Raw genomic sequence first — 26,323 nt, 5'->3', positions numbered from 1 at the left:
TGAATAGAACACTGATTTTTCCTCAGCTCAGGGATCTGTCAGACAAGTTAGATGCTGTTATAACGTCGAGATGTCTCTGTACAAGTGTGTATATATAAATGTATATATTTTGTGTCTCTCCTCGCAGCCGTGTGAGTTAAGCAGCCACCTCCCACGAGTAACGTCCAGGGCCAGGTCACAAACTTCCCAGAGCAGGGGACCCGTTTGCGTACAATCCAAGCAATTACGAGCAACGAACAGCACTTAGTAAACCCAAACAAAACCAAAAGACCCACTCCTGCTGCCGTCAACGCTGGAGCGGGAGGGAGAGGGGAAAAAGGAAAAGGTTAAGAAAAAAGTTTGTTTGTTGGTTAGTTGGTTGGTTTGTTTGTTTAAAGAAATGAAACCACTTTTTGTTTGGGTGGAACGGAGCGGCTGATGGGGAACGGTGTGCGGGGCTCCGGGGGCTGCGGGGAGCGGGGTTGGAAGGAATGCGGGGCTGTTCTCCCGGTGTTGGAAGGAGAGGGGCTGTTCTCCCGGCCAGGGGTGCGGGGAAGGGGGTGCGGGGCTCCGGGGATGCTCCGCCGGCCGAGATCCAGGAGCGGGGCCGCTGTGCCGGCTGCGGGTTCGGCCGCAGGGATGCGGGGATCGGGGGGATGCTCTCCCGGCTCCGGGGCTGCGGGAAACAGAGTGTGGGGAACGAGGCTGCTCTCCTGGCGGACCCTGCGGGGCTCCGAGGATCCGGGCTGTTCTCCCGGGGAACGGGGCTGCTCTCCCGGCGGGGAGGGTCCGGCTCCGGGGCTGCGGGGATTTGGGACCGGGGTTGCGGTGCCGTTGCGGGGGTGGCCGAGGCCCCCCCCTTGGCCCCGCTCGGCCCGGGCAGCGCATGCTCCCTGCCGGGCCCAACCTGCCCATTTAAACCGCGGCGGAGGCGCGGGCGCTGAGCTGGGCTCGGCTCAGCCGCGGGCAGCGCCGAGGTAGGACCGGCACTAAGACCGGGATCGGGGATGGTCGTGTCGGGCAGCGGCAGCGGCTCCTGGGGGAGCTGCCGGGGCTTTTGGGTGGCTCTGGAGGTCCCGGGGGGCTCCGGGGCTCAGCACTCGCAGCCCAGGACCGGGCGCTGCTCGGACCCCGCTGATGCTCCCGCGGTGCCGCTCCGGCTCCGCGGGGGATGGGGAGGGAAACAAAAAGCCCTTGCGGGTGGGAGGCAGAGCAGGAGCGGCCGCAGGTAGGGCTGTGGGCGGGCGGGGGGTCCCGGGTACAGCAGCGTGTGCCGCGAGTTTTTTTTCCACGCTTCTCATTCTTGCAGAGACATCCGCGGCGAGCGGGGCGGGCTGAAGGATCGCTGAGCGGGCTGAAGGATCGCTGAGCGGGCTGAAGGATCGCTGAGCGGGCTGAAGGATCGCTGAGCGGGCTGAAGGATCGCTGAGCGGGCTGAAGGATCGCTGAGCGGGCTGAAGGATCGCTGAGCGGGGATGTGACTTCCAGAAATCCTGGAGACTCGCAGGGACAGGTCAGTGAATCCTCAGAATCCGAGGAAGGCAGCGCCGGGCAAAGGGAAGTTTTCTTTACACGTGGTTGGAGGCTCCTGTTTGGATTTGCTGCCAGGTTACCTGTCTCTCCCCGCCAGCTCTAGTGGGAGCTTGAGCAGGCTGATGCTTCAACAGTGGTACCTAAATGTCACAATGGGGGCATTCCAGAGATTACTGACTTTGGCGTGATATTCCAGGGTTTGCTGACTTTGGCGTGGCTTGAGATTTTGGTGGTAACATTCCTTAGTTGTTTGTGATAAACATAAACTAGAAGGCTAATTTGTCTTCTTGTGGATGGCAGCTTTAGGAGGAAGAGAAAGGCATTAGAATAAACTTAATACTTACACTGGTGATGGCCAAACTTGGCAAGGTGTTTGGTTTTCATGCTTATGATTAAAAGAGAAAACAACAAACATTGGAAGGGAAATGTATCAGGAAAAGGTTTGCTGGTCCCCCTCCCCCAGAGCTGTCAGACTCCTGAGCAGCACAGGGAAAGGGCTCAGGCTCCAACCCTGTCCCACCCTGGTGCTGTTCTGGTTCTAGCTGTGGTTCAAGGGAGCAGTGTTTGTACGTGTAACATGAGGATAACTCGAAATTTATAGAAATAGAACATGAGTAAGAACTTCAAAAGTACCCAAATGACCTGGGCACTGAAGTCATGCAGGCACTCCTGAAAAACGTGTACCAGCCTTTAAACCTTTTCTATTATTTGCCCCACCTGCAATTTTCTTTCTTTCTTTTTTTTTTTTTTTTTTTTTTTTTTTCATTTTTAAACATGTGATGCTACCTCTGGACTTTTTGGCACCATCCCTCTACCCTTCCACTCGTGGGGAGTGGCAGAGCCAGGAAAGCCAGACTGCCAGCCCTGCTCTGGGATTCCAGGCGGTGCCTAAAAAACTCTGGAACTTATTACCACCCAAGCCACGGTGGAAGCCAAGAGCTCTTGGCTTATGGGATTTGGGGGGGGGGAAGGAAAAAAAAAAAAGGATTAGAAATTTGATATGGATAATGAGAACCTGCAGAATTAATAGCAAATTAAATGAGAGCTTTATGAGGGGTATAAATCCCTGTATTTCAGGGCATAAGCAGATCTTGGGATTTAGGAGGAAACTTCTCCTTGCAGGGAGGTTTTGCTCACTGGCTGCTGGTGGGATATTCCCCTGCAGCCTGTTACAGACATGGCCTGTGCAGGGATCTCTGAGTGTTGTGTCAATTAAAGTGCCTGAGCCTCCCGGTGTTTCCCAACATCAGGTTGTTTCTGGGAGGCCCAAAGCACCTGGTTTTGTGCAGAACCTGCCCAAGGATAAGAGTAACATCACCTGTGAACAGAGCAGTGGTTTCACAGGCTGTCATCCCTGTAGAAAGGTGGTAGTAGATGCCTCAGTGTCCTCCAGACAAACTCCAGCAGCAGCAGCAGCATTCCTAAGGTGTACAGTCAGATTTTTGTCAGCAGTGTCTGGATGTACCCATGTTATGTCCAGGGTGGGAGAAGCTGAAATCACTGGGCTGATCACTGAGCTAAAAAATACAACCCTTGGTCTCTTTATCTTCACCAGAGTTCCTGGGAAATGATGTTTAGCATAAACTCTTGGTAACCTTTTCCCCAAACTGTTTATCTCGCTGGAGCACTCAAGTGGCAGGGTTGGGGTGGGGGGAAGGGGGTGCTCTTGGGTTTTTTTTCTCCCTGAGTTTCATATCTCTGCTCTTCAACTCCATATGGAGCTTAGGGTGATGGCTGGACTCTTGTGGCTGATGGCATTAGGGCTGCACGCTCTTAAAAATAAAAAGAAATAACCTTAACTACCCAGTTTTGTGCTAAAGCTGCAAGTAGAAGCTTTGCTTAAAGTCTGAACCAACAAAACTGGTCCTGAAAGCATCAAATCCATGGTATGATGAAGTGATGGGGCAAAAGCTGCTCTTGGAACATAACTCTGTGGGTCTCCTCACATGTAAAGCCTCTTTGGAAATACCTGGGAGCAGAGCTCCTGCATCACTGAAAATCTTAACCCAGGGCCCCTCGTGTTGGACCCACAAGAAGCTCTGAGGGTTTGCAAATGACTCCTGAGGAATGTGCAAAAGCAAAGGAAGACAAAGTTTGGTGTTCTGTAAAAGCAGTGTTTATATGTGATATTTCCAATCCACTTTGGCTTCCACGGTTTTATGTGGACAAAAAAAAGCCTGGAAAGTTGTGCCTGTGGTGCCTCCCTGACTCCTCCCTTCATCAGTTCTGTGGATGGGGATGTGGCAAAGAACTTCAGGGTTTGTGTGGACACTTCTGGCAGTTGGTTTCATTCAAGCTGCCTGTGAGTCTGTCAGGTCTGATCCCAGGCTGGAGCCAGTGCTCAGAGCCCGCTTTTAAATAACAGGAAAAAACACAGAACAGGCATTACAAAATAATATGCTGATGGTCTCTCTTTTTCTCCGTGGCTTTTTTTCCTCCTCTGGCTTTACTCCCTTCAGAATTTTATCCCACTTCTGTCACAGTGGGATCATAGGGCCTTTCAGACCAGCTCTAAGTGGTGTGAGTAAGGTGTTTGTGTTTATCTTCCACCTTTCTCTACCTTGGAGCAGTTCACCCAAGGAGTGTCTTGTTGTGGTAGCTGTTTTAGGTTTTCTTTAATGTGCACGTTGCTGCCTCCTTGTCTTGGCTGGGGCAACATCAAAGCCAAACTCTTGACCATTGGGTGAAAGTTTGTGATGGATTCAAGGCTCAGAGGGAGTAGAAGAGAAAGGAGCTGCAGGCAGTGGTCAGGGAGAGCAGGTATTGAAAGGGGTAAAGCCTTGAGCAGTGAGAGACAAGTGGGATGGAGACACTGAAACCCAGAAGAGTTTTGTCTGGTGAATCTCCTCCACTCACTTCTATTGCAAATAATTCCATCATGTGATGGTGTGCTGTGGCTCCTGCAGGAGGTGGGGGCAGTCAGGACAGCTATTCCTCATAAACCCAACCCAGACAGCCAACCTGGGAAGTCTTGTGATCCCTCAGCCGTGCAGCTGAACCCATGGTCGAGGCTGGGAGTGGAGCAAGGGAGTCATGAGAGGCTTGTGAGCAGCCTGTCAGCAACTCTCAGCGCTGACTCGAGTTCTGAATGCTTAATATCAGGCACCAAAACTGTCCATGGGAGAACAGGAACCCTCAGGCTCGGCTGAGAAAGGGGTTGGAGACCCTCATCCTTGCTTGTAATAAGCAGGGGGGGATTTTAAAGCTGTCTCTGCAAGGTGGTTGAGCAACGTGTGAGCTCATGGCAGACTGTCTGTAAACATGGGCTGCACAACATAAAGCAAATCTTGCACTCTCCACAAACAAAGCAATAGGAAAATAATAAACGAAAGGATTATTTATACAACTCCACGTCCCAGTGCTTGTGTTGGTCGGTTACAACTAGGGTTGATATTTATCCCTTGAAACCTGTTCTCCTTCTTGTGCTGCTGTTGCTCCTCACTGCTGGAAGAATCTGAGCCTGATCTTGTGTTTTGGAGCTGCTGATGTGTCCAACCCTCCGAGCTATCGAGTTGCTGGTTCAGAAAACAGAGCTGAGTGGAACTACAAGGGCACCATTTCATGATTGTTGTTTGTGTGCACGCTGTTCCTTGGAGGTCCTCTAATTTGTGCCCTTCCTCCTTGTTTTCATATCCTAAAATGTCAGTTCCTCTTGCAGTCCAAAAATATTTGCTTAACATTCTGCCAGCCTGCAGAAGAGGAGAAACAGACCCCCGTGAATATTGTCTGGCAAAATAAGGGACTGTAATGTAGGAATGTGGTTCCAATGGCTTCTTTGTCTCGGGGCTGGAGGCACTGGAACACACACAGCAATAAGCAGGTGCTTGATTTGCAGCTCTGAACCGATTTTCTTCCTCCTAAAAGAGAGTGCTGTTAGTCCAGATCCCAAGGACCTGGCCCTGCCTTACATCCAGGGAAACCTTGTTTGAGCAACACATGAAATCAGCCCTGATTTCAGAACCAGCTTCTGGTGACTTGCAGATGAATTCTCAGAATTGCCAGGTTTGGAAGGCTCAGGAGGTGTAAGGATGGCCTCTGGCAAAATAATGAGGTTTATTTGAAAACAGAAGCTTAAAAAACGCTGGGCGCTGGGCTTGGTTTGTGAGGTGTAAAGTTTTTCCCCTTCAGTCAAGGGAACAGGTTTTTTTTCCACCTTCATTTGGGCAGGAGCTGAAGTTCTCTGTGGTGGTTTGTCTCCAGGAGCTGGGACTTCAAGAAAAATGCAAATCTGATGAGTGCAGTGTCTCAAATCCTTGCAGGTTGTCAGCACTCAAAAGACATTAATGTTCTTGCAGAGCAGGCTGGAGCCAACTTTTGGGAATAATGTGCACATAGTTGTGGATAACATCGAAATCTGGCCTCAGATTTATGGGTTGAGGCTCTGGGTGAAGTGGTGCATGCAATGAAATCCGTGGATCACACTTTCATCACCAGGTGGAGGAGTGAATCCTGCTGGGGTCTGACTCGGGGCATCAAAGAGACTGAGGTGGTGATCAGACCTCAACTCTGGTGCTATTTTGCCATCTCCTCCCAGTTGTCTGCTCCTAATTCAAGAGCAATGGGCAGAGCTGGCTCTTGGGTTCGGTTTGAAGTTCTCTGTGCTCTGCACAGACACCAAACCCCTCCACACTAGCTGGACTCTGTGAGTGAGATCCCTGGTGGTGATTTTGTCCCTTTTCCATCAGCAGTGCCCTGTCTGGGAATGTTGAGCATCTGCCACTGTTCCAGGGCATTTTCCTGCTCTCTTTCCCCTCTGCCCAGGGCTGTAGTGCCACATCACTTTGGGGAGGGGGCACCCGAAGTGTCGGTCACTCACAAGACCTGAGCTGTCACTGAATGTCCTGTTAGTTCTCTCCCTGTTATCACTGTGCTACCTTGCTCTGGATTCTGGAGTAAACCAATAAATTCTCCCTTCAGAGCTGTGCAAAGAGAATAAAGGATTGTTGTGGCCACAGAGAGAGGGAGAGAGAGAGAGAAAGAGAGAGAGCTTCCTTGTAGGTCTGTGGCGGGAGGCACTTCATAAATACAAAGAGATGGAGCACAAAGGGACAAGGAGATGACAGTGGCTTCCAAGGCTGTGGTACCAGGTACTGGCTCGTGGCGTGACAGGGGAGGGCTTTGTGCAGCCACTGTTGCTGTTGGACTCCAGAGGTGCGTTTGGGAATGTTTATGACAAACGATTCCTGTGTGTGAGGGGCGGTGGGAGCAGCTGGAGCAGCGCTGGAACAAAAGGCTGCTGTGCTACAGCCAAGGCCGACTGAGCAATTAATGGGCCTGGAAGGGTGGCTTTTCATGAGAATTGACTGAAGCTGGGTTTGGGAGAGTGGCTGAACGTCGTCTGGGGAGGGGTCTGACCGTGCATGTGGAAAGGAGAGCACAGGAATTAACACAGGGGGATAACTGGAGGGAGGAAAGGAAGGAAGGAAGGACGCTTCCCAGCTATTAAATCTTTTAGCCTATGGATATTGTTTCAGGGGAAATTCTTGCAACCTCAGTGCTTGAGACCCATCCATTCAGGCTGGCCAAATCACTGGAGAATGTGCTGTTGGGAGCAGCCCTGCAGCAGCCCCGGGGAAGATGATTCAACAGGGCCTCTTTCAGCTTTGATTCCTGCGAACAGTCTGCGTTTGTGCTGCCCCCAGATCCTCCCATTCATCACTGTCTGTGGCCAATGCTGATAGCAGAGCAGGAGCCTTTTGGGCAAGAGCAGGGAATGCTGGCTGTCCCTGGGCCAAACCCTGCATCCAAGGCCAGTCAGCACATGCTGATGCACAGCCAGGATGGCCCAGGACAGTGCTGGGGATAAGCCCTTTCCCAGCCCTTACTGGGCAAAGCCAGCTCTGTGCCTGCCCGAGGTGCCCTGGCTGTTTGCCCAAGGCAGCCCAGAGCATGTTACAGGAATATCAGAGGTCTTTCTGCTTCATTTGTAGCTCACTGAACTTTACTCCAGTAAATAATGGCAAGAGAGAGAGAGACCTGTGTGGAGAGAAAATCCTGCCTCTCTACTCAAGTCTTCAACACACAAACTTTCATTTATCCTCTGCTGTTACAACAGACTTTCTCTGAGACTTTTTCAGCCCCCAGACCACTTTCCTACCTGTCCTCCCTGACAGATGCAGTCTGTGCTCTGTACCAGCTTAAACCTGTGCCACAAAATCCCTGAGCACCCCTGCTCAGAGGGCTCTGCAAAATCCAGGCAGCTTTGAACCTGAACTCCACGCTTGGTTACTAAAAAGCTAATAATTTAGGGCTGATATTCTCTCCAGGGCTCAAAATAGAAGTGAGGGTCCTGTTTGTAAGGAGACACGGGGTGGGGACTGAGTGGGGTGGCAAAAATGCATCACTCTGGTCACCTCCTGTAGAAATGGCAGCTTTGAGCCTTGCTCTTTGAAAGGTGGAAAACTCCCCTTCCAGGTATTCCATGCTGCTGTATTTTGTGGGAATATTAAACCCCTGCGTGCTCTGAGTCCGTGACACGTTAAACTGATAGTCAGAACAAGGAAAGGAGAAAAAAAAAAGCTTTTTAAGTTTCCCATAATGACCTTCTGGTGAAACTTATCTGCCTTAAAAAAATAAAATCTGATTGCTTCTTATCTTTGCAATTATCCAGACAATTTCGGGCAGGAATAAAATCATAGAACCCCACGTTTTCAGACCCAGGCCCCGTGGCTGGTCTGTGGTGATAAGGAAAAGGCTCTCTGTGCTCCAGCAGTGATCTGAGGGCCCTCATTAACCCGGAGGAGTCGGGTGCAGGGAGAAAGGCAGAGTTTGAGCAGCTTTTGCTGCCCCAGGCACGTGAAAATTGCTGTTCTGGTGACTTTGATCCGTGGACTGTGCCCTTAGAGAACCAGGGAAAATTCCTGTTGTTCCCTGTGCACCTGTCCCTTTGGCAGAGGGGGCTGGCTGGGTGTGTTTTGGAGTTTGTGAGGCTTCTGTGTGTTTAATGGAGTGTGGTGAGGAGATGCCAGTCCTGAGCAGGTAAAACTCTGTGAGGCCACCCTGTGTGCCTGGCATGAATCCTGCTGTGATTCCTCCAGCCCAGTGTGGAGATCCCTCTGCAGCTGAGCTCAGCTATGGGGTGTTTATTGGGACATTCAGTCCTTCCCTACTGAACTGAGCCCTCCAGTGCAGTTATTTGGGAGTGTCTGGGATGGAAACATGAAGGTTCCTGGAATTGTGGCATAAACCCACCTCTGGCCAGAGGGGCGACTGGAAGGGTGGAAGTGGAGGGTGACTGGGACAACCACCCCTTACAGCAACTCCCAGTTTAGCATTTTTAAAGAGTTTTGCTTCGTTCCCTCCCCCTTTGCACCCTCCCACCGTGGGGCAGTGCCCATCCCACGTCCATCCCTGTGCTGGCTCCGAGTGTTCCCGGTGCTGGGCAAAGCCCAGGGTGCCCAGGAGGGGCTGATGTGACTGATGGGGGTTCTGCACTCACAGCTGCCTCTCGGGGCTGTTCCTCACGCTGCCAAAGGCTCTTTGTCTCGTTCAAAGCCATGACCTGGTTTTACAGACAGAAAACAGAGAGGGAGAAAAACCCACCGACCTGCCAGCGGAGGTCAGAGGGCTCTGCTGAGAGATATGTCAGCATCAAACTTCTGGAGCAGGGACACAAATAACTGGGATTGCAGACCAGAAAATCACCATGAAAAAATGGACTAACTACCATGTGATTACAAAAGAGCCCATTAGTTCTGTGTGTGTCCAGGACTCAAAGTGCGTCCTTTGAGGAGGAGCACGAGGTCACGCTCCCAAAATTTGAAGCAAAAGGGGCTGTGTAAGTGTGTGCCTGGTGCTCTCTGTGTGGAGATTGGGTTGCTCTCCTTCCTTTTTCCTAAGGCACAAACTGTTCTGGTGAAAGAGGGAAGCTCAGAGTTGTCAGTGTTGGGTGATAGCAGCTCAGACTGGGCTTAAATTTGTCAGCCCCCTCACTGCTGCTTTAGCAGCCTGTGGGGGTACAGTTTGGGGGAATGAGCACCCCTCCAGCCCTCCCAGGGCTCAGCAGTTTGTTCCTGGGTTGCTCCTGCCTCATCCATGGGTGAGGGGCTGGATTTACAGTCTCAGGGGTCTGTGCCACCCGTGGCCTTCGCTCTGACCTCTCATACATCAGGGCTGTCCTCTCCACCCCAAGGCCAGTCCTGAGACTCTGCTGGCCCCATGACTGTCACAGCTTTCCAGATAAAGCTGGGAATGATGAAGCTGTGGGAAAGAAGTCCTGGAGCTGCCTTGGAGCCATGGTGTGCTGGAGCAGGAGGAGCTGAAGTTGGCTGTGTCTTGCTGAGGGGTCAGATGTCCCATTACACAGCCCCTGTGCTTTAGCTGGAAACAACAAGTTCCAGTTTCACTTCCCGTTTTCCCAGCCCTGTGGACAGGCAGTACAAAGTGGACACAGTAAAGCAATAAGGGCTTCTGCCTCCTCATCTCTTCTCTGTTACAGATGGGGAAATAATTCTTCTTTCACTCATCACTAGTGATGAGAACTCAGAAGTTCTGTGTCAGTGCTTTCAGTGCTGAGGTGCCCCATGTGTGTGTTCTCTGTGTGCCCTGACATCCTTCCACCAGCACTAGTTTGCTCTTCCCTTTGCCAGTTCCAGGTTGTCGGGGTAAATAAGTACTTTATGATCTGCTTTCCCTGTTTCACTCCTGGTGATCGTTATTCCCTAAGGATTCCAGCAGTGCAAACCTGTGAAATCCCATGTGCTTGCTCAGGCAGGGCTGGTGGACAGAGGACTTCGTACCTCAAAATGAGGTGGTGACAACCAGCACAAAAGTTCCTGTGCAATTTAGGGATCTGCAGTGGAAGGAATTGCAGATTCCAGGCAGGTATTCACAGGATTTTGGTGAGTGTGCTCCTGCCTTTGGCTTGGCTTTGCCTGTGGGGACACTGGTGAGGGTGCCCTGAGCCTTGGATGTTCCTGCTGCGTGTGGTGGGTGTTCTGCAGGGGTTTGGAAGGACTGTCCAGTCTCAGGGCTCTGGGGACAGTGTAGGTACATGGGGTGACAGTGCTGCAGCCTGTGGTCTGTGGCACTGCCAGACTCCAGCAGGATTCCCTGGCTGGAGAGGTTTGGATGCTCCTCCACCACTGCTGACCTTTGCAAGCCTCATCTCTGCTGAGGATGTGCCCGGGGGTCCCTCTGGGCACAGCCAACCCATCCCAGAGCCCCAGATCCCACCTCTGCAGGGAAGGGTGAGTAACTGGGACATGCAGCTGGTGTTATTGGGCTGTCTGTGCCACAGGATCCAGGGAATGGGGGGAGTCAGAACCACCTGTTGGAGTTTCAGCCCTGGGGAGGCCGCTGCCCTTTTTAACAGCATCCCCCTCTTTTTTTCCTTGCTCCTCACTTCCCGGTATTCCCTTTACAACCAGCCCATTGTGCTGTGGGCTACGGCAGCTGGGTGGAGTGTTTCAGGCTCAAGTGTAATTTCAGTGCCTTTAAAAGCCTTTGGAGGGCTCTTTTTTTTTTTTTTTTCCCCCTGAAGAGGACAGCAACGCCAACAAGGGATAATTTGATGGATTACTCTGCGGGGCTGAGGGGCTCTCCTTAATCCCCTTTGTGGGGCTGTTTGACGAGACGAGGAGCAGAAGCCCCCAGCCCCAGGCAGAGAAAAGGCAGCTCAGCAGGGTGGGTTTTACATGCTGACATATAAATACAGGCCCTGGTCATGTGGTGCCGGATATAATCTGTGCCCGTTACCACGCCGGGGAGAAGGGGGCACCTGGAGGGGGCTTATTTATTTTTTTTTTTTTCCCCCCTTTCCAGTTCAATTTACATTTTTATTCTTCTGCTAAAAATAATAAACGGAGAAGAAAGGCCGGGGTGGGGGAGAGGTTGATCTGGATCAAATGCCGGGGGTGATGGGCACGGTATTGAAACGCCAGAAACGAGCTCCAGTGAAAAGCAGAAGCAGATCCTCTCATTTCCCCTCCCGCTCCAAAACGGGGGCTCCTCTCGTGAATAAAAGCGAGAGCTTGGGTCGTGCAGCAGCCAAACAAAGCTGTGGCTCTAATGGAGAGCCAGCCAACCTTGTCTGGAGGTCCTGAGCCGTTTGCAGCAGACCTGACGCCGGCTCAGGAAGGCGTGACCGGAGGGAGCGAGGCTGTCGGGGCGGGTGCATTGTGTGTGTTTGGGAGTTTGTGAGGCCTCTGGGTGCTCAGTGGAGTGTGGTGAGGAGGTGCCAGCCCTGAGCAGGTAAAACGCTGGGAGACCACCCTGTGTGCCAGGCACAAGTCCCGTTGTGGTTCCTCCAGCCCAGTCTGGAGATCCCTCTGCAGTGGGATGTTTATTGGGGCACTCGGTCCTTCCCCACGTCAGAGCTGAACTGAGCCCTCCAGTGCAGTTCTTCTGGGGTGTCTGTGATGGAAATAGGGCTGAGCTACAGACCAGCAAGGTGAGGGTCAGCCTGTCAGCCTTGGACCTTGCTTGCTGCAGAAATCTGGGTGCCCAGCTCTAATCTGTGCCCCATCGTTGTCCATGCTCCTCCCATGGATCTCCCAGGCAGGCTGAAGCCTGGTGCTGCTGCCTGCCAAGCACAGGGAAGTTAATGACACCCTCTGGCACCACTGTGGGCTCTGGGCTCATGTCTGTCCCTCTGAGAGCTCCGAAAATGTCAGTGTGGCCTCCACTGAGTCAGTGACCCCGTTACTCAGACAGGCGGTTCCTGTTTGTAACGGGAGGGGAGGAGGAGGAGGAGAAGGACTTGCTGGAACTGGTCACTCTTTGCTGCTGTATCTTTCCTGCGGTCAAACAGTCAGGCACAGGAGCTAAGGCAGCCAAAGGCTGGGAGAAACCTCCTGGCAGGTGCAATTCCTCTGCCAGAGGAAGAAGCAGGTTGTGGGACAGGAGGTTGTTGGAGTCTGGGGCTGCTCTGCTGTCTGTGTGATATTTGTGTTGTGGGGTGAGGATAAAGCATCCCTAGAGCTGTTGGCACGTGGGATACCAGAGGTGTGAAGGGGAAGGGGGACAGACCCTGGAGAGCATCCTCTCTGTGCTCTCAGTTCCCACATGGAGATGGCAGCGAGCAGGACAGGGATCTGTCTGTGCCTCAGGAGTGCAGGGAGTACAAAAGGTTCTGAGCAGTTCTGGCTTTTGGACAGCCCTGAGAGCAGGATGATCCTGCTGTGGGTGCAGGAAAGAACCAACCCCCAGTTGGGACAAATTCAAGCATCTCCCTTTGAACCAAACCGTGCAGGAGTCGGAGCTGTCACTGGGAACCCCCCCCTCCCCTGTAGCATCTCCCATTTGTCCTGGATTAATATATCCTGGCTGCTGGACACTGCCCTGTGGGGTGGGGGAGGGCATTTCAAATGGACTGGGGTGCCCAGGTCTGCCCTGTTGTTCTCCTCTGGGGGGATTTCCACCCGCTGCTGCTCTTCCCCTAAGCCGGGCTGGTATAATGGAGCTCAAAGGAAACGCAGAGTTAATTCAGAGACTAAATAAATGCCCGTTCTCCCATCCCTGCTTTATGACCACTCCCTTCTCCCCACACTGTGAATGAGGGTCAAGGAGATTTGGGAGGGGAGGGGGAAGGGGAGAGGGTCAGGAGAGGTCAGGTGAGTTTTCCATTGCATCCCGCCCGGCCCTGCCAGAGCTATTCTCCATGGTGGATTTTACATTCAGCGGCCCTGAATGGACACTGATAGCTGTGAAAGGCTCTGGCACTGCATGAACAGCCCTTCCCTGAGCACTCCCCCTTGTGCTCTCTCCCATCCTTTCTTCCAGAGGGCTTCCAGGGAGCGGGGAATTAATAACGTTCGTAAAGAGCCCCTCGGACGGTTGGAAATGTGATTTTGGGGTTAGGAATGGAAACCCAGTGGCTTGCAGGGCCCTCTGCCCTCCCCTCTCTCTCTGCTACCTCTTGGGAATGGGTTTGTGCCATGGGAAGGGAAGGTGAGGATCCATCCATGTCACCTGGGAACTGCTGAACAGGAGCAGCCCCTGCCTGAGCTTTTCCTTTCCCAAGGCAAAGGCTTTCGTGGGGCAATTTATTTTCTGTATAAGACAGCCCTGACAGGTCAAAAATAGTTGATAATAGAATCATCAAATGGTTTGGGTTGGAAGGGACCTTAAATCTCATCTTGTTCCATCTCCTGCCACGGGCAGGGACACCTTCCACCAGCCCAGGTTGCTCCAAGCCCTGTCCAACCCGGCCTTGGACACTTCCAGGGATCCAGGAGCAGCCACAGCTTCTCTGGGCAACCTGTGCCAGGGTCTCCCCACCCTCACCTTGGCTCTAAATCTCTGTTGTCTGCTCACTGCTGGGGTTGTTTGTTGAACTACTGAGCAGGTGCATGACTGGCATAAATCAAAGCCTGTAACCACATTTAATATAATTTCTTGTTCCTTTTTGCACCCATGTGAGAGACTGGAAGGATTATGGAGTAGCAGGATATGGATTCTTCTAGGAATAAATGAGTTTTTCCTCTGCCACGTAAATACACCCAAATTTTATTTTTGGAAAATGTTCCTCCCTCAATCTTCATTCCAAGCACTAATGAGAAGGGATGACTTGTAAGATCCCAGGTTGGAAAGATTTGAGGAGACTGGGGGGAGGAGGGACTGCAAGAAGTCATTGCTTATGTGTGTCCATGTGTGCCCTGCACATTATCCACCTTCTCCAGGTGTCTTGGGGTTTGTTTCTCCTCAAAGCAGGAGATGTGATCCTGAGTTCATGAGTGAGGGCACACAGAGGAAGTGGGAAGTGAACTTGAACTGGTGATGGTGTTGTTCCATGGCAGGGAGTCCGTGCCTCTGCCATCACCAGGACATCCAGTCCTGTTTCCATGTGTGTCTGTGCTTCTCTCCCACTCACAATCCCTGGTTTCTGGGGTTCTCTGGCTGCCACATCAAGCACAGGGAGGTGTTTGTCAAAACTCTTTCTGTAGTGAGTGAACAGAGTAGGGGAAATGTGAGAATCCAGTCTGTGCCCCCCTGCCTTTAGAGAAACAGTCTCTTGGGAAGCTGCTCTCCCTGGCTTCATCCCTGCTCCTCATCCTCACTCCCTGTGGGTGCTGCTGGGTGAGTTGCCTGCCTGCCTTCTTCCCTGTGCTCCTGAGTGCTTGGGCAGGAGAGGCCAAGGCTCCAAGGGGTGCAGTCCTTTCTGGTTTGGTTCTTTTTTGGTTGCCACTGCTGTCCCCGTGGGTGACAGGGAGCCCTCTCCTGCCTTTGTCCAGCAATGCTCTGCTCTGCTCCTGCCCCCAGACCCGCCCTCCTACCTGGCTGCCAGGTGAACCAGCCTCTGGGAGTTGATCTGTTGTTTCTCTGCAGAGAAAGGAAAGGAAAAGTTTGGTTTGCAAGCTGAAAAGTAAAACAAAACCCCTGGTCTTGAAGATGTTTAATTTTCCCTGGGGAGGGAAAGGAAGAGCAGAGCAAGAGCATAAACAGCAGCTGATGTCCCCATGGCACGACAGCTCGGAGAGCAGCTGTGGGAAAGCCCCACATGTGGCTCCCTTCTGCTTCTGTGTGCAGGAAACCTTCCCCAGAAGGGCTCCTGTGTCCCTTTTGGAGGGCTGGCTGTTGTCCTTGCCAAGGTGTGCTTGGCACTGGAAGGACAAACACTGTCCCTGTTGTAGAAGTTTGGGGAAACTGAGGCCAAAGGGCAAGAAGTGCCTGCTGTCAGTGTGGATCAGACACCCCACATCTGGCTGTGAAAGGTCTCCCTGAGATGCCAAATCCCACTGGGATGGACAAAGTGCTGCCAGCTCACCTGGGAGAAGGTTTTGCCTGACTCCTTCCACACCAGGGCAAAGCTACAGAGCCCCAAAGCCAAACCAGTCCTCCCGCATATTCCATGGGATAAATTGTCCTGGAAGGGATTAGATGAGTGGATTAAGGGAAGTGCCTTGCAGCTGGGACTGTTACTTAGAGCCAGACTGTTACCTGCAAAGCTGTGGGGAACATCTTGCTGGCATTAGAAAGAAAATAATAATAATGCCACGTCCTAAATCTCTGCTGGGTGTTGTGAAACAGCAGATCAGTGAGGGAAGGTTTTAATACCGAGACGGGGCTTTGGGCCAAGCTCAGGTGTGAGCCCAGAGCTGGGCTTTGTGTCTGGGCAGGTTTGGGGCAGCACTGAGCGAGCTGGGGGTTCTCAGGGGTGGTGCTGGCAGGCTGTGTTTGCTCTGGGTGAGGGGCCCGGGCGCAGGAGTGGTTTGGTGCTGAGAACACACCTGTTATCAGCAGGCAGGGAGGGCCCTGAAACCAAAGCTGTGTCTGTCCCAGCTCGGTTCCACCTCTCCTTGCCTGCAAACTACTTAAGTAGCTTTTCCTGAATGCTGCAGTTCCCGGGCTGGGCGCTGCAGGGATCACCTGCCACCGTGGGGAGGAGGTGAGTCCTGGCTCTGTGAGCCTCCCAAATCTTCCTTTTCCATCCCCTGTCCTCACAGATCAGCAGTTCAGGGGATTTTCCTTGTCTGCACTGGCATTTCTTTCCAGCTGAGCCAATCCGTGTCTGTGTATCCTGTGAACAGAATTAAGAAGTAATTCCTAGGTATTGGGACAAAATGCAGTGTAAACAGAGAATTCATCATCTGCTGCTACTGTATCTATGACTGGGTTGCTGTTGACAACTTCTCATCTCTGGCTGGTGCTGCTTCTGGGTACACTGGGATTTATCTTCTCATTAGAGCCCTTTGAGGGTGTGGAGGGGGAAGAGAGATGGGTCTTTTCCTACCTCCTGCTAAGAAATTCAGCCTTTGCCTCCAAACTGAAGTTCTCAGGCAGTGGGGATGGACAGATTCCTGCTGCCTCCTCAGTGCTTGGGATGTCACAGTGGTAAAAGGGAAGAAAATCATTTTTAATCCCTGTGTGTGTGAGAGACATCTTTTACCTGATGTTTGGGGTTTCTCTCGAGATAAATCCCCCTCTCTAAGCTCTCCAGACCCCAGACTAGAGCAGACAGTGACCGTTACACTTCCCTTTGAGGTCTAACCTGGAGTGATGGTGGCTCAGTTAATTTTGCCTTGTGACTCTGCTTCCTCCAGTGAGCAGCACCCAGGCTTGTGCTGCTGGAGCTGTAGGGCTGCAGCTTAAATTCCTCCCCCAGGGCTGTGAGCCAGCTGGGCACCCATCCCAGCCGAGACATCCTGTGTCTAACCCACATCTGAGCAAGGTGGTCGCTGCCCCCATCCCTTCCTTGCAGACCCAGAGCACTGAAGTGATGCTCAGCATGGCTGAGGGTTCCTTTGAAGCCATCTCTGGTGATTAAAGGAAAAAACCGGTGCTGTTCCCTCTCTGTTTGCTATTTGACCTTGGGCAAGTAGCTTAAATGTTCACAGTTGTTAAAAGGAGGGATGTTCTGTGACAGTTGAGGTCTCGGTGAGCGCGTGGAGGGGGAAGGTGAAGGATCCCAGAAGGAAAATAATTGGTACTTATTGCATGTAACTGGCAGCCTGACAACTCCTGAGCTCTGGAGTGGTGCCTCTCCTCTGCAGCAGCAGGAGGCAGAATGATGCCTAAACCTCATCCCCACACTGGCAGCTTCACCCAGTCACACACCCCCCCGTGGGTTATCTGGTTGAGGGGAAGAAAGAAAAGTCACAGAAACTGTCCCATCTGTACCTGACTCTTAACATCTGTGCAGTGATGGGGGTCAAACACGTGCTCTGTGAAGTCAGGGGTCACTAATTAGCACCCCATTGGGTGATAATGTGGAGTTTGATCCCTGTCCAGTGTAGCTGTGGAAGGGCCATGGTCCAGCTGGTTCAAGGTGTTCGCACCTGGAATTGTGGAATTGTCAAGGCTGGAGAAAACCTTTAAGATCGTCAAATCCAACCATCTCCTGCATTCTGCTCATCCCTCTGACGAGCAGCACTTCCAGCTCTGCCAGGTCTGTCCCTCTCCCTTAGGGGTGAGAAGTCAGGGCACATCAACCCTGAGAATGAGGCAACAAATTGTTTTACTCCTAAATTAGTGTTTGTGAAGGAGCTTAATGTCTTGCTAACCCGTTCTGCCTTTCCCAGAATAACCACAGGCCACCTTCCCGAGGTGCTGTTAGCAAAGCAGCAGTTTGGTGGGCTGGGTGTTGGTAACCCTGGAGGATTCCTTTCCTTTGGGACTGACACAGTGACGGGCTCATAACAGGTTACTGAGAGGCATCTGCTGCCTCCTGCTCAGCCCCTGTCCTGGTCTGGTGGCCTCTCCCCTCTGAAGAAGCTGGAGAGAGGGAGCACGTTACAGGGCAAATAAATGACTCAGTCTAATGAGTAAGGTAATTGCCATTCACTGTTAGATGAGGCTAAAGTGGGTCAGGTTTGTTTGTGAAACTCCATGGAGGCACCATCTGTTCTCTGTGCCCCGTCTCAGGGGCTGGAGATGGGATTTGGGTGAAACTGCTTCCCTGGGAGGCTGTGGAGCAGCACAGGAGATGTCCTGGTCATTAGGCAGGGGTGTGGGTCTCTGGAGATGACCCTGTGTGGCTGCAGGGAAGTGCCTGCAGCCCTGATCCTCAGAGGGGGCCCTTAATTGATTTCACTGGGAGAGGGGATCCCAAATCCTTTGTCTCTCTGCTACAACTGGCCAGCTCTAAGACGAGGCTGGACAGGACACTGAGAGGTCATTAGACCTCCCTTAGCCCGAAGGCAGGATTGGATTTTCCCAAACCATGTCTGACAGGTGTGTCTCACCTGTCACAAACCCTTGGAGAGAAACCTGGCACCAGTGTGGTTTGTGTCCTTTAACCCTGCCTCTGTCCCAGATCCTCCCATGCCTGCAAGCCCGTGGGGATGGGGACTGTCCCTTTCAGGGATGAGGTGTCTGTGATACCTGGTTTCAGCCCTCGACCCTGCTGTGTCTAATAACCTCTCTCTTCTCACAGCCCACAGCATGTGAGCAGCAGGGGAAGCCTGGAGTGGGATCCCTGCCTGCCCACGCCTGGACTCGACACTGCTGGGGCCACGTCTTGCAATAAGAGGAAGAGGAAAAGACAGTTCAGCCACCATTCCTAAAAATGGGAAGCAGCATCTATCCAGCAACCCGGGAAGGGGAGCTCCAGGGGCATCCCTGGCAGTGCTGCCGCCAGATGGACACAGCCCTGTGCCAGTGAGGGGTCAGGGCAGTGTGGCTCGGGGGGCTGTGGGGGCAGCATGTTCTTCCAGAGCCGCAGGACCCAGCTGCTGCTGGTCAACTCGCTGACCTTCGGGCTGGAGGTGTGCCTGGCTGCAGGGATCACCTACGTGCCACCGCTGCTGCTGGAGGTGGGCGTGGAGGAGAAGTTCATGACCATGGTTTTGGGTAGGCAGCTTTTATCTCCTCTTCGAGGTGCTCGTTTGCCCTTTGAGCCTGGAGGGCAGGGGTGAATGAATACAGGCCTGGTGGTCGCAGGGCTACTCTTCTATCAAGGGCAGCCTCGTGTTTGGAGGAGGGGGCTGTGAGCCAGTGAAGCCTCCCAAGTTCTTGAAACATCCCAGGCTTTGTAGAGCATGTACAAACCAGTGTCCTCCAGATCTGTCTTCTTAATACCACCTCTTTCTCTTTTCCAGGGATAGGACCAGTCCTTGGCTTGGTTTTTGTCCCTCTGATCGGATCTGCCAGCGACCACTGGCACAGCAGCTACGGCCGGAGGAGACCTTTCATCTGGATGCTTTGCCTGGGAGTCCTGCTGAGCCTCTTCGTGATCCCCCACGCCAGCAGCCTGGCCAGCCTGTTTGCCCTCAACCCTCGCCCCCTGGAGATCGCCTTCCTCATCCTGGGCATCGGGCTGCTGGATTTCTGCGGCCAGGTGTGCTTCACTCCCCTGGAGGCCCTGCTCTCCGACCTCTTCCAGGAGCTGGACAACTGCCGCCAGGCCTTCTCCATGTACGCCTTCATGATCAGCCTGGGGGGCTGCATCGGGTACCTGCTGCCAGCCATCGACTGGGGGGGCAGCTTCCTGGCCCCCTACCTGGGAGGGCAGGAGACCTGCCTCTTCAGCCTCCTCGCCGTCATCTTCCTCGGCTGCGTGCTGGCCACGCTCTTCGTGACGGAGGAGGCGGCCGCCCAGGGGGACGCTCTGGATGGCCCGGCCCCGAAGGACGCGTCCCCGAAGCCCTCCCCTGCCCGCTGCCCCTGCCAGCTGTCCCGGGGCTCCTGCCTGCTGCAGGCCAGGCGGGCGCTGCAGGCCCTGAGGAACCTGTGCTCGCTGGTGCCGCGGCTGCACGGCCTCTACTGCCGCATCCCCCGCGTCATCCGCCGCCTCTTCGTGGCCGAGCTCTGCAGCTGGATGGCCCTCATGACGTTCATGCTGTTCTACACCGACTTTGTCGGGGAAGGGCTGTACCACGGCGTGCCCAGGGCCAAGCCGGGCACGGATGCCAGGCGGCACTACGATGAAGGTGAGGAGGGAACCGGCTGCTCTGAGGCTGCGGCGCCCGTTCTCCCCCCGGACAGGAGTGTTCCGTGGGAGCTCAGCTCTGCTACTAATGCAAAAAAAAAAAAAAATGTTACGGGAAACGTGACTTTCTGCAGGAAAAAACCATTGTCCCGTGGCCCCCAGAGCGTGGCACGGGGGGGGCCAAATTGGGAAACACCTCCTTGTTCTCTGAGCTTCCCAGCGCAGAGTCAGATCTGGCAGGGCAGCCCTGGCCTGGGGCTGGATTGTTAAGTGGCAGAACGGTCTGGCAGGTTGTGCACTGAACAGGATGGATCTGGCTCTGCCTGCAAGCTGTGGTTGCTGCTGCCAGGTCCTTTCACTGCTCTTCCCTCCTTTTTAAACGGGTGGGAATGGTGCTCCCCATCCCTAGGAGAGCCGGGGTTGGAAAGCCAGGACATGCTCTGTAGGAGTGAGGTGGGATTTGCTGCATCTTCCTTCCCAGCTACTATGAGATTCCCATCTCACAGCTGTATCTGGGGAGCCCTCAAGCAGCTCCCCCAGTTCTCTCTCAGCCCTCTCTCCAGTGCTTCAGTGCCGACCACAAGCCTGGAGCTGCCACGTCCTCATCCCAGGACACAGCTCCCAGCAGCACGTTACCTGCTCACTGGGGTTCCTCCTGTCCAGTTTTGGTTGCTGTGTTGTGCCAGGGCCTTGACTGGCTGCCTAACCCTCCTTTTCCTCTCCCTAATCCAAATCTTTTATTCTGGGAGGCACCTTCCTGGCCCTCCTCCTGCAGCTGTATATCTTGCCCTCCGCAAGCACACTGCCTCTTTGTGCTTGGGTGTCTGTTTAACTTACCGGGAGCTTAATTATTATTTAACACTTGCACCGTTTAGCTCCCAGCAGGTCAGCACTGCATTGTGCTGGCTGTCATAGAAACACGTGCTGAGTAATGATCCTTGCTCCAAAGAGTTAATGGTTTTAATTCCCTGAAATCTGATAGATCTTTGCAGAGGGTAAGGTCCGGGATTGCTACCGGATACTGCAGTGGTTTAGTGGATGTTCTATACTTTGCTTTGGCTTGAGCACAATTCCTTGTTCCTTTTGTTCTGCTGCTGGCTTTTGGCATCAGGTGAGAACAGATCCTGGTTCGCGAGCAGGTGACACATCCTGGGGCAAGAGCAGGAAGGTGCAAACAATGACTTCCAAAGACAAGAGTGGCATTTGGATTCCCCTCTGGCATTTGGATTCCCTTCAGTCAGCCCGGGGTGCCTGGGAGCAGGGCTGGTGGAGGGGGCAGGCTGGGATTTACGAGGTGATGCTGCTCTGCTTCCTGCCCCAGCCACACAGTTGTCAGGCTGTTTGTGGCTGTGCCACGCTGTGTGTGGACTGTTTGGAGCTTGGAACTGAAGGAGAGGGAAGGATTTGACAGGAAGCTGAACATGAACCAGCAGTGTGCCCAGGTGGCCAAGAAGGCCAATGGCATTCTGGCCTGTATCAGGAACAGTGTGGCCAACAGGTCCAAGGAAGTGATTCTTCCCCTGGACTCAGCGCTGGTGAGGCCACCCCTGGAGTGCTGTGTCCAGCTCTGGGCCCCTCAGTTCAGGAAGGACATTGAGGTGCTGGAGCAGGTCCAGAGAAGAGCAACGAGGCTGAAGAAGGGACTGGAGCACAAGTGCTGTGAGGAGAGGCTGAGGGAGCTGGGGCTGTTCAGCCTGGAGAAGAGGAGGCTCAGGGGAGACCTCTTCACTCTCTGCAACTCCCTGACAGGAGGGGGGAGCCAGGGGGGGTTGGTCTCTTTTCCCAGGCAACCATCAGCAAGACAAGAGGGCTCGGTCTGAAGCTGTGCCAGGGGAGGTTTAGGTTGGACATTAGAAAGAATTGCTTTCCAGAGAGGGTGATCAGCCTTTGGAATGGGCTGCCCAGGGAAGTGGTGGATTCTCCATCCCTGGAGGTTTTTAAGATGAGACTGGATGTGGCATCAGTGCCATAGGCTGGGAACCACAGCAGGGTTGGACCAAGGATTGGACTTGATGATCTCAGAGGTCCCTTCCAGCCCAGCTGATTCTGTGATTCTGTGATTTCCCAAGGTGAAGCCCGGGTAGTGCCTCTCACCCCCTCTGCTTGCCCGCAGGTGTGCGGATGGGCAGCTTGGGCCTCTTCCTGCAGTGCATCACCTCCATCTTCTTCTCGACAATCATGGACCGGCTGGTGAAGCAGTTTGGGACCCGGGCAGTGTACCTGGCCAGCGTGGTGTTCTTCCCCGGGGCCGCCTTCGTCATGTGCCTCTCCCACAGCGTCACCGTCGTCACCATCTCCGCGGCCCTCACGGGCTTCACCTTCTCCGCGCTCCAGATCCTGCCCTACACCCTGGCATCCCTCTACCACCACGACAAACAGGTAGGGATCTGCCTCGGCACGGCCACCTGTGGCCAGTAGCCAAAGGTTTCCTGCCTGTCCCCAGGCTGTGTCTTCTCTGAAGATTCATCTGAAATGGAGATGAGAGTTCGGCGTCTCCCTCCTTAGGGATCCCCTGCTCACCACAAGCATTGTCCATTTTTAAAAAGTGAGGAGTGGGCAAGATGGCAGGAATTAGCCAGGATGGATGTATGAAAAGGGGTGTTCCCTGTTCCTCTGTGTCCTGCATATTTTCAGGGAAACTGGTTCAGGTTAGCTATCCCTGTGTACATTCCTCAGCCAAGTCACATCTCTGCAGCTCTGCCAGCCTGAGGTGCTACAAAACCCAAGAATTTTCAGCCCTTAGAGGTCCTGCTTTCCAGCTTTTGTCCAGAGCACCAAGATCAGTAAAATGAAAACTGAGGGTCTTCCCATTCCCTCAGCTCCAAGAAAAATCAACCTTGTGAAACTTGTGACACCAACACAAAAGCCCGTAACCCTGTCCCACAGATGCTATCCTTGTGGAGCAGTCCTAGGAGGTTCCTGAGTTGCACACTGGATTAATAGGAGTTTCTCTTGTGCTGCAAATGCAGAATTAATTTGTGGTTTGAGAGCAGCTCTTTCATCCCAGCAGCAGGGGTTGGCTGGGCAGTGGAATAAGTAGGAGTTGTTACCACAGGCATCCAGATGTTCACATTGAACAAATCCTCGGGACCAACCCATCCCAGCACCGGGCAGTAAGGAGGGGATGAGGGAACGTTCAGCTTTGCAAAAGCTTCAGCTTGGCTGGGATCTCCCATGGATGAATTATCAGTGGAATGAAACCCAAACTCCACAGGCTGGGAATGGGAAGGCCACATGCCCCACTGTTTGCCAAAGGCTCGACAGGGAAACACTGGGAGTACAATGAGTGAGGGGCACAGCTGGGGCTGGTCTCTCTGCTGTCATCCCTGGAAGTTCCTCCTTCCTTTACCCACTCCTTTGGGCTGGTAGACCCCACAAGAAGTCCCTAAAAAGCCTTTTTCAGGAAATCCTCCATCTTCCCCATTTCTGTTCTTTTTTTCCCCACTGTTGAAGTCTGTCAGCATTTTGGTTTGGGGTGCTTTGAAAGCCAAGTTCTCACTAAGCCCATTCCTCTATGTTTAAGTAATTTTCTCTAGATGTAAATTAATTCTCCTCACCAGATATTCAGATACACCTCCCAAAACTCATATCCCTGAAGTTCTTAGCCTGGATCAGTACAGAAACCAAGAAAATGAGGGACTTCCTGGTTTGGCTCACACAATGCCCTTCCTGTGCTGGGTTTGGAGTTGCTTTGAAGTTTGATGGCAATGGGAGGCACGTGGGAGGATTTTTAGACTCCAGAAAGATAACTGACAGCCCATATTGATGCATTTTAAGTGTGCCAAAGCAGCTGAGAGCTTTGGGATGACCTGCAGCAGAGCTGGGGTGCCCACATCCTGCACCAGTTCCCTCCTCTTGATCCATGTCCAGGTCCCTCTTGCACAAGGGAGGATAGTTCCCCTCTGAGCCTGCAGCGGGTACAGCTCTCTGATCCCAAACAGGTGCTCTTTTTTTCTGTTTTATTTGCTTTGTTTGTTCAATCTCCATGCAGATAATGGATTGACATGTCCTTGGTTATCTGCCCTACCCCCTGCAGACCAGGGGTTGTGCATAATTGCAAATACTCTGGAGCTTGAAAGCAGCATTTTCCCTGCCTGTACATGACTGCCCATGGTTTGTTGGTGTTAACGTGGAGAGCTTTTCCATCCAAATCCTCTGTGTGAATGCTCTGGAGCCAGCCCTGCCCCAGAGATCTCACAGCTTGAGCAGAGCCAGGCAAAAAAGGGCCAGAAGAAAAAGATTTTGCTTCCCCACCACCCCCCTCTTCCAGCTGGAGTGAGGAGGCTCAGGGTAGGCAGATGAAGCAACTCTTCAGCTCCGAGGTTTGTTGCAGAGCTGAGAAAAGAGCCCTTCCCTGAGTTCCCAGCACTGTGCCATCCCAGCTGGTGTCACTTTGAAGTGTCCCAGATGAGACTGGCCACTCATCCAGGGCTCTAGGTTGATCATCTGCCCTCTGGGCTCTTGTGCAGGAAGGGTTTGGGCTCCCAGCCACCCACTCTACAAACACTCCTGTTTGCACTGGAGTGGGCTGTGTGGCTGTGTGATATTCCAGAGTGGACTCTGACCCTTCACTCCTGCCCTGCTTCAGATATGGGGTGAGCCCAGATCCCCTTGGCACCCACTGAGGAGGTGACAACCAGCACAAATTGTCCCCAGGTAGAGCCCAGGCTGGCTTTGGGCTGCAGCAGCCTGCTGAGCCCCAGAGCTTCAGCACAGCCAGGGCCCCACTTGGCCGGGTTCCCCCAGTGAGTCAGGGCTGCTTTGAACCCTGTGCCAGTCGGAAAAAGCCATCCTGGCTCCTGGAGGCCACCTCTTGTGGGCCAGGCTCAGGCTGGCACTCCCCACCCCAACAACACACAGAGCCACACTGGTTTTGCTGCCCTGCCCAAAACCCAGGGTCCCTCTGCCCCCCAACCTCGCTCCATGCTCACGTGCCTCCTTCCTCTCCGTAGGTGTTTTTGCATAAATACAAGAGCAAAGAGGAGGAAGACGCAGCTCTACTGGACAAGAAATCAGCCTTCTCTAAAGGCCTCCTCCCCAGCCAGAAGCTGCCTTACCAGAATGGCCATGCTGGGAGCCTCTTCTCCTCCTCCTCTTCCTCCTCCTCCCCTTCCTCCCCTCCTGCTGCCCCCAGCTCCGCTCTCTGCGTCAGCTCCTCCTGCGACGTCTCGCTCATGATGATGGTGGGGGAGCCGGACCCGGCGGCCCCCGGCAGGGGGATCTGCCTGGACCTGGCCATCCTGGACAGCGCCTTCCTGCTCTCTCAGGTCGTGCCCTCCCTCTTCATGGGCTCCATCGTGCAGTTCACGCAGTCGGTCACGGCCTACATGGTGTCGGCCGCCGGCTTCGGCCTGGTCGCCATTTACTTCGCCACCAAAGTCGTCTTTGACAAGAGCGACATGGCCAAGTACTCTGTGTGACGTGGGGGGGCCCTGCACGTGGTGAGATGAGGGGGGGGTGTGTGCCCACACGGCCACTCGTGGGGAGCCTCGTGTGGCACCCGCCGTCCCCGAGCTGTCGCTGCGGCCCCGGGGGTGGTTCTGGGGCCGGGGGCAGGACGGGGCTAATCTCAGGTGTAAATATGAGCCATCAGGGCATTGTGCTTGGGGCCAGCAGTGCTTTCCAGAGGTGCCTTTATCAAAAGGGAGCACGGCACAGGCAGCACCAAAGGGGTTGTGGCAGGGAGAGGAAGGAACTGGACTTTCCCTCTAATAACGGGTCGTGTCTGTGACCAGGGTCGTGTCTGTGACCAGGGTCGTGTCTGTGAGCAGGAGCAGCAGTTGGGTCCAAGGAGGGGATAAATCATTGCCCCTCCTGTTCTCAGCTCACAGCTGTATCCTTCTCCCCCTGCTTGTTGTAGTTTTACCCAAATTCTTGAGCAATACTTGGGCAAATGGGACAGTGGGAGGAGATTTCCTTGGGGGAAGAAAACCAAAACAGATAGGTGGTGAAGGTTTGGCCAAGGAGCCAAGGGGGTGCACTTGGGTGCACAAACACTTCTGTCCTTCCCCACCTCGGCTCTGGCTGGGGGAAACCATCCAGGAGAAAAGTCACTACGTCTTGTTTTGGAAAAACAAGTAACATTCCACTAGGACCAGTTCCAAAAGGTGACTTACCTTTTACCTATGTACCAGGTTGCATCAGATACAAAGGACTTCTGAGCTTTTTCTTTTTTTTTAATGATTGTTTTTAGCTTTCTTCACACAGTTCTCAGCAACTCTGACCTCTCACCCCTCCCCTCAGTGCCTGGACCTGCCTCCTGCTCTCTCCCCTAACAGCTCCAGCCTGTTGTGCCTCTTCCACACCTGGCCCCTAAAAGATGCTGCTGTACACAAGGGAAATATTCTCAGAGGGTTTTCAGTCCTGTGACAGTGAAGTAGAACAGGAAGAGCTCTCCTGCAAGGCTACCTGGGAACAGGTGTGCCAGGCTTGGAGATGCTGAAGGAATGAGGAGCTGAACTCAGGAGTGGTCTCTGCTGCAGTGGGTATGTGGAGCTGTCACTG

The 26,323-nt window shown here is 53.5% G+C and overlaps 1 protein-coding gene across 3 annotated transcripts; it reads left to right on the top strand.

Moving 5' to 3' along the window:
- The first annotated feature begins 932 nt into the window (after window positions 1-932).
- On the top strand, window positions 933-25,537 carry SLC45A3 (solute carrier family 45 member 3). Of its 3 annotated transcripts, none has more exons than XM_032710805.1 (5): window positions 933-956; window positions 18,326-18,741; window positions 18,990-19,820; window positions 21,933-22,198; window positions 24,772-25,537. In XM_032710805.1, the coding sequence occupies exons 2-5, from the start codon at window positions 18,594-18,596 to the stop codon at window positions 25,237-25,239; spliced, it is 1,713 nt and encodes a 570-aa protein (XP_032566696.1). In that variant the 5' UTR covers window positions 933-956; window positions 18,326-18,593; the 3' UTR covers window positions 25,240-25,537. The 3 variants fall into 3 exon arrangements, with proteins under 3 accessions (XP_032566696.1, XP_032566694.1, XP_032566695.1); XM_032710803.1 differs by lacking the exon at window positions 933-956 and adding an exon at window positions 1,364-1,492; XM_032710804.1 differs by lacking the exon at window positions 933-956 and adding an exon at window positions 15,072-15,838.
- The last annotated feature ends 786 nt before the right edge of the window (window positions 25,538-26,323 follow it).

The sequence above is a fragment of the Chiroxiphia lanceolata genome, chromosome 25 (assembly GCF_009829145.1).
Source record: "Chiroxiphia lanceolata isolate bChiLan1 chromosome 25, bChiLan1.pri, whole genome shotgun sequence".
Taxonomy (NCBI): Eukaryota; Metazoa; Chordata; class Aves; order Passeriformes; family Pipridae; genus Chiroxiphia; species Chiroxiphia lanceolata.
The sequence above is the reverse complement of the archived record's forward strand: the minus strand, read 5'-3'. Positions and strand labels throughout refer to the sequence as shown.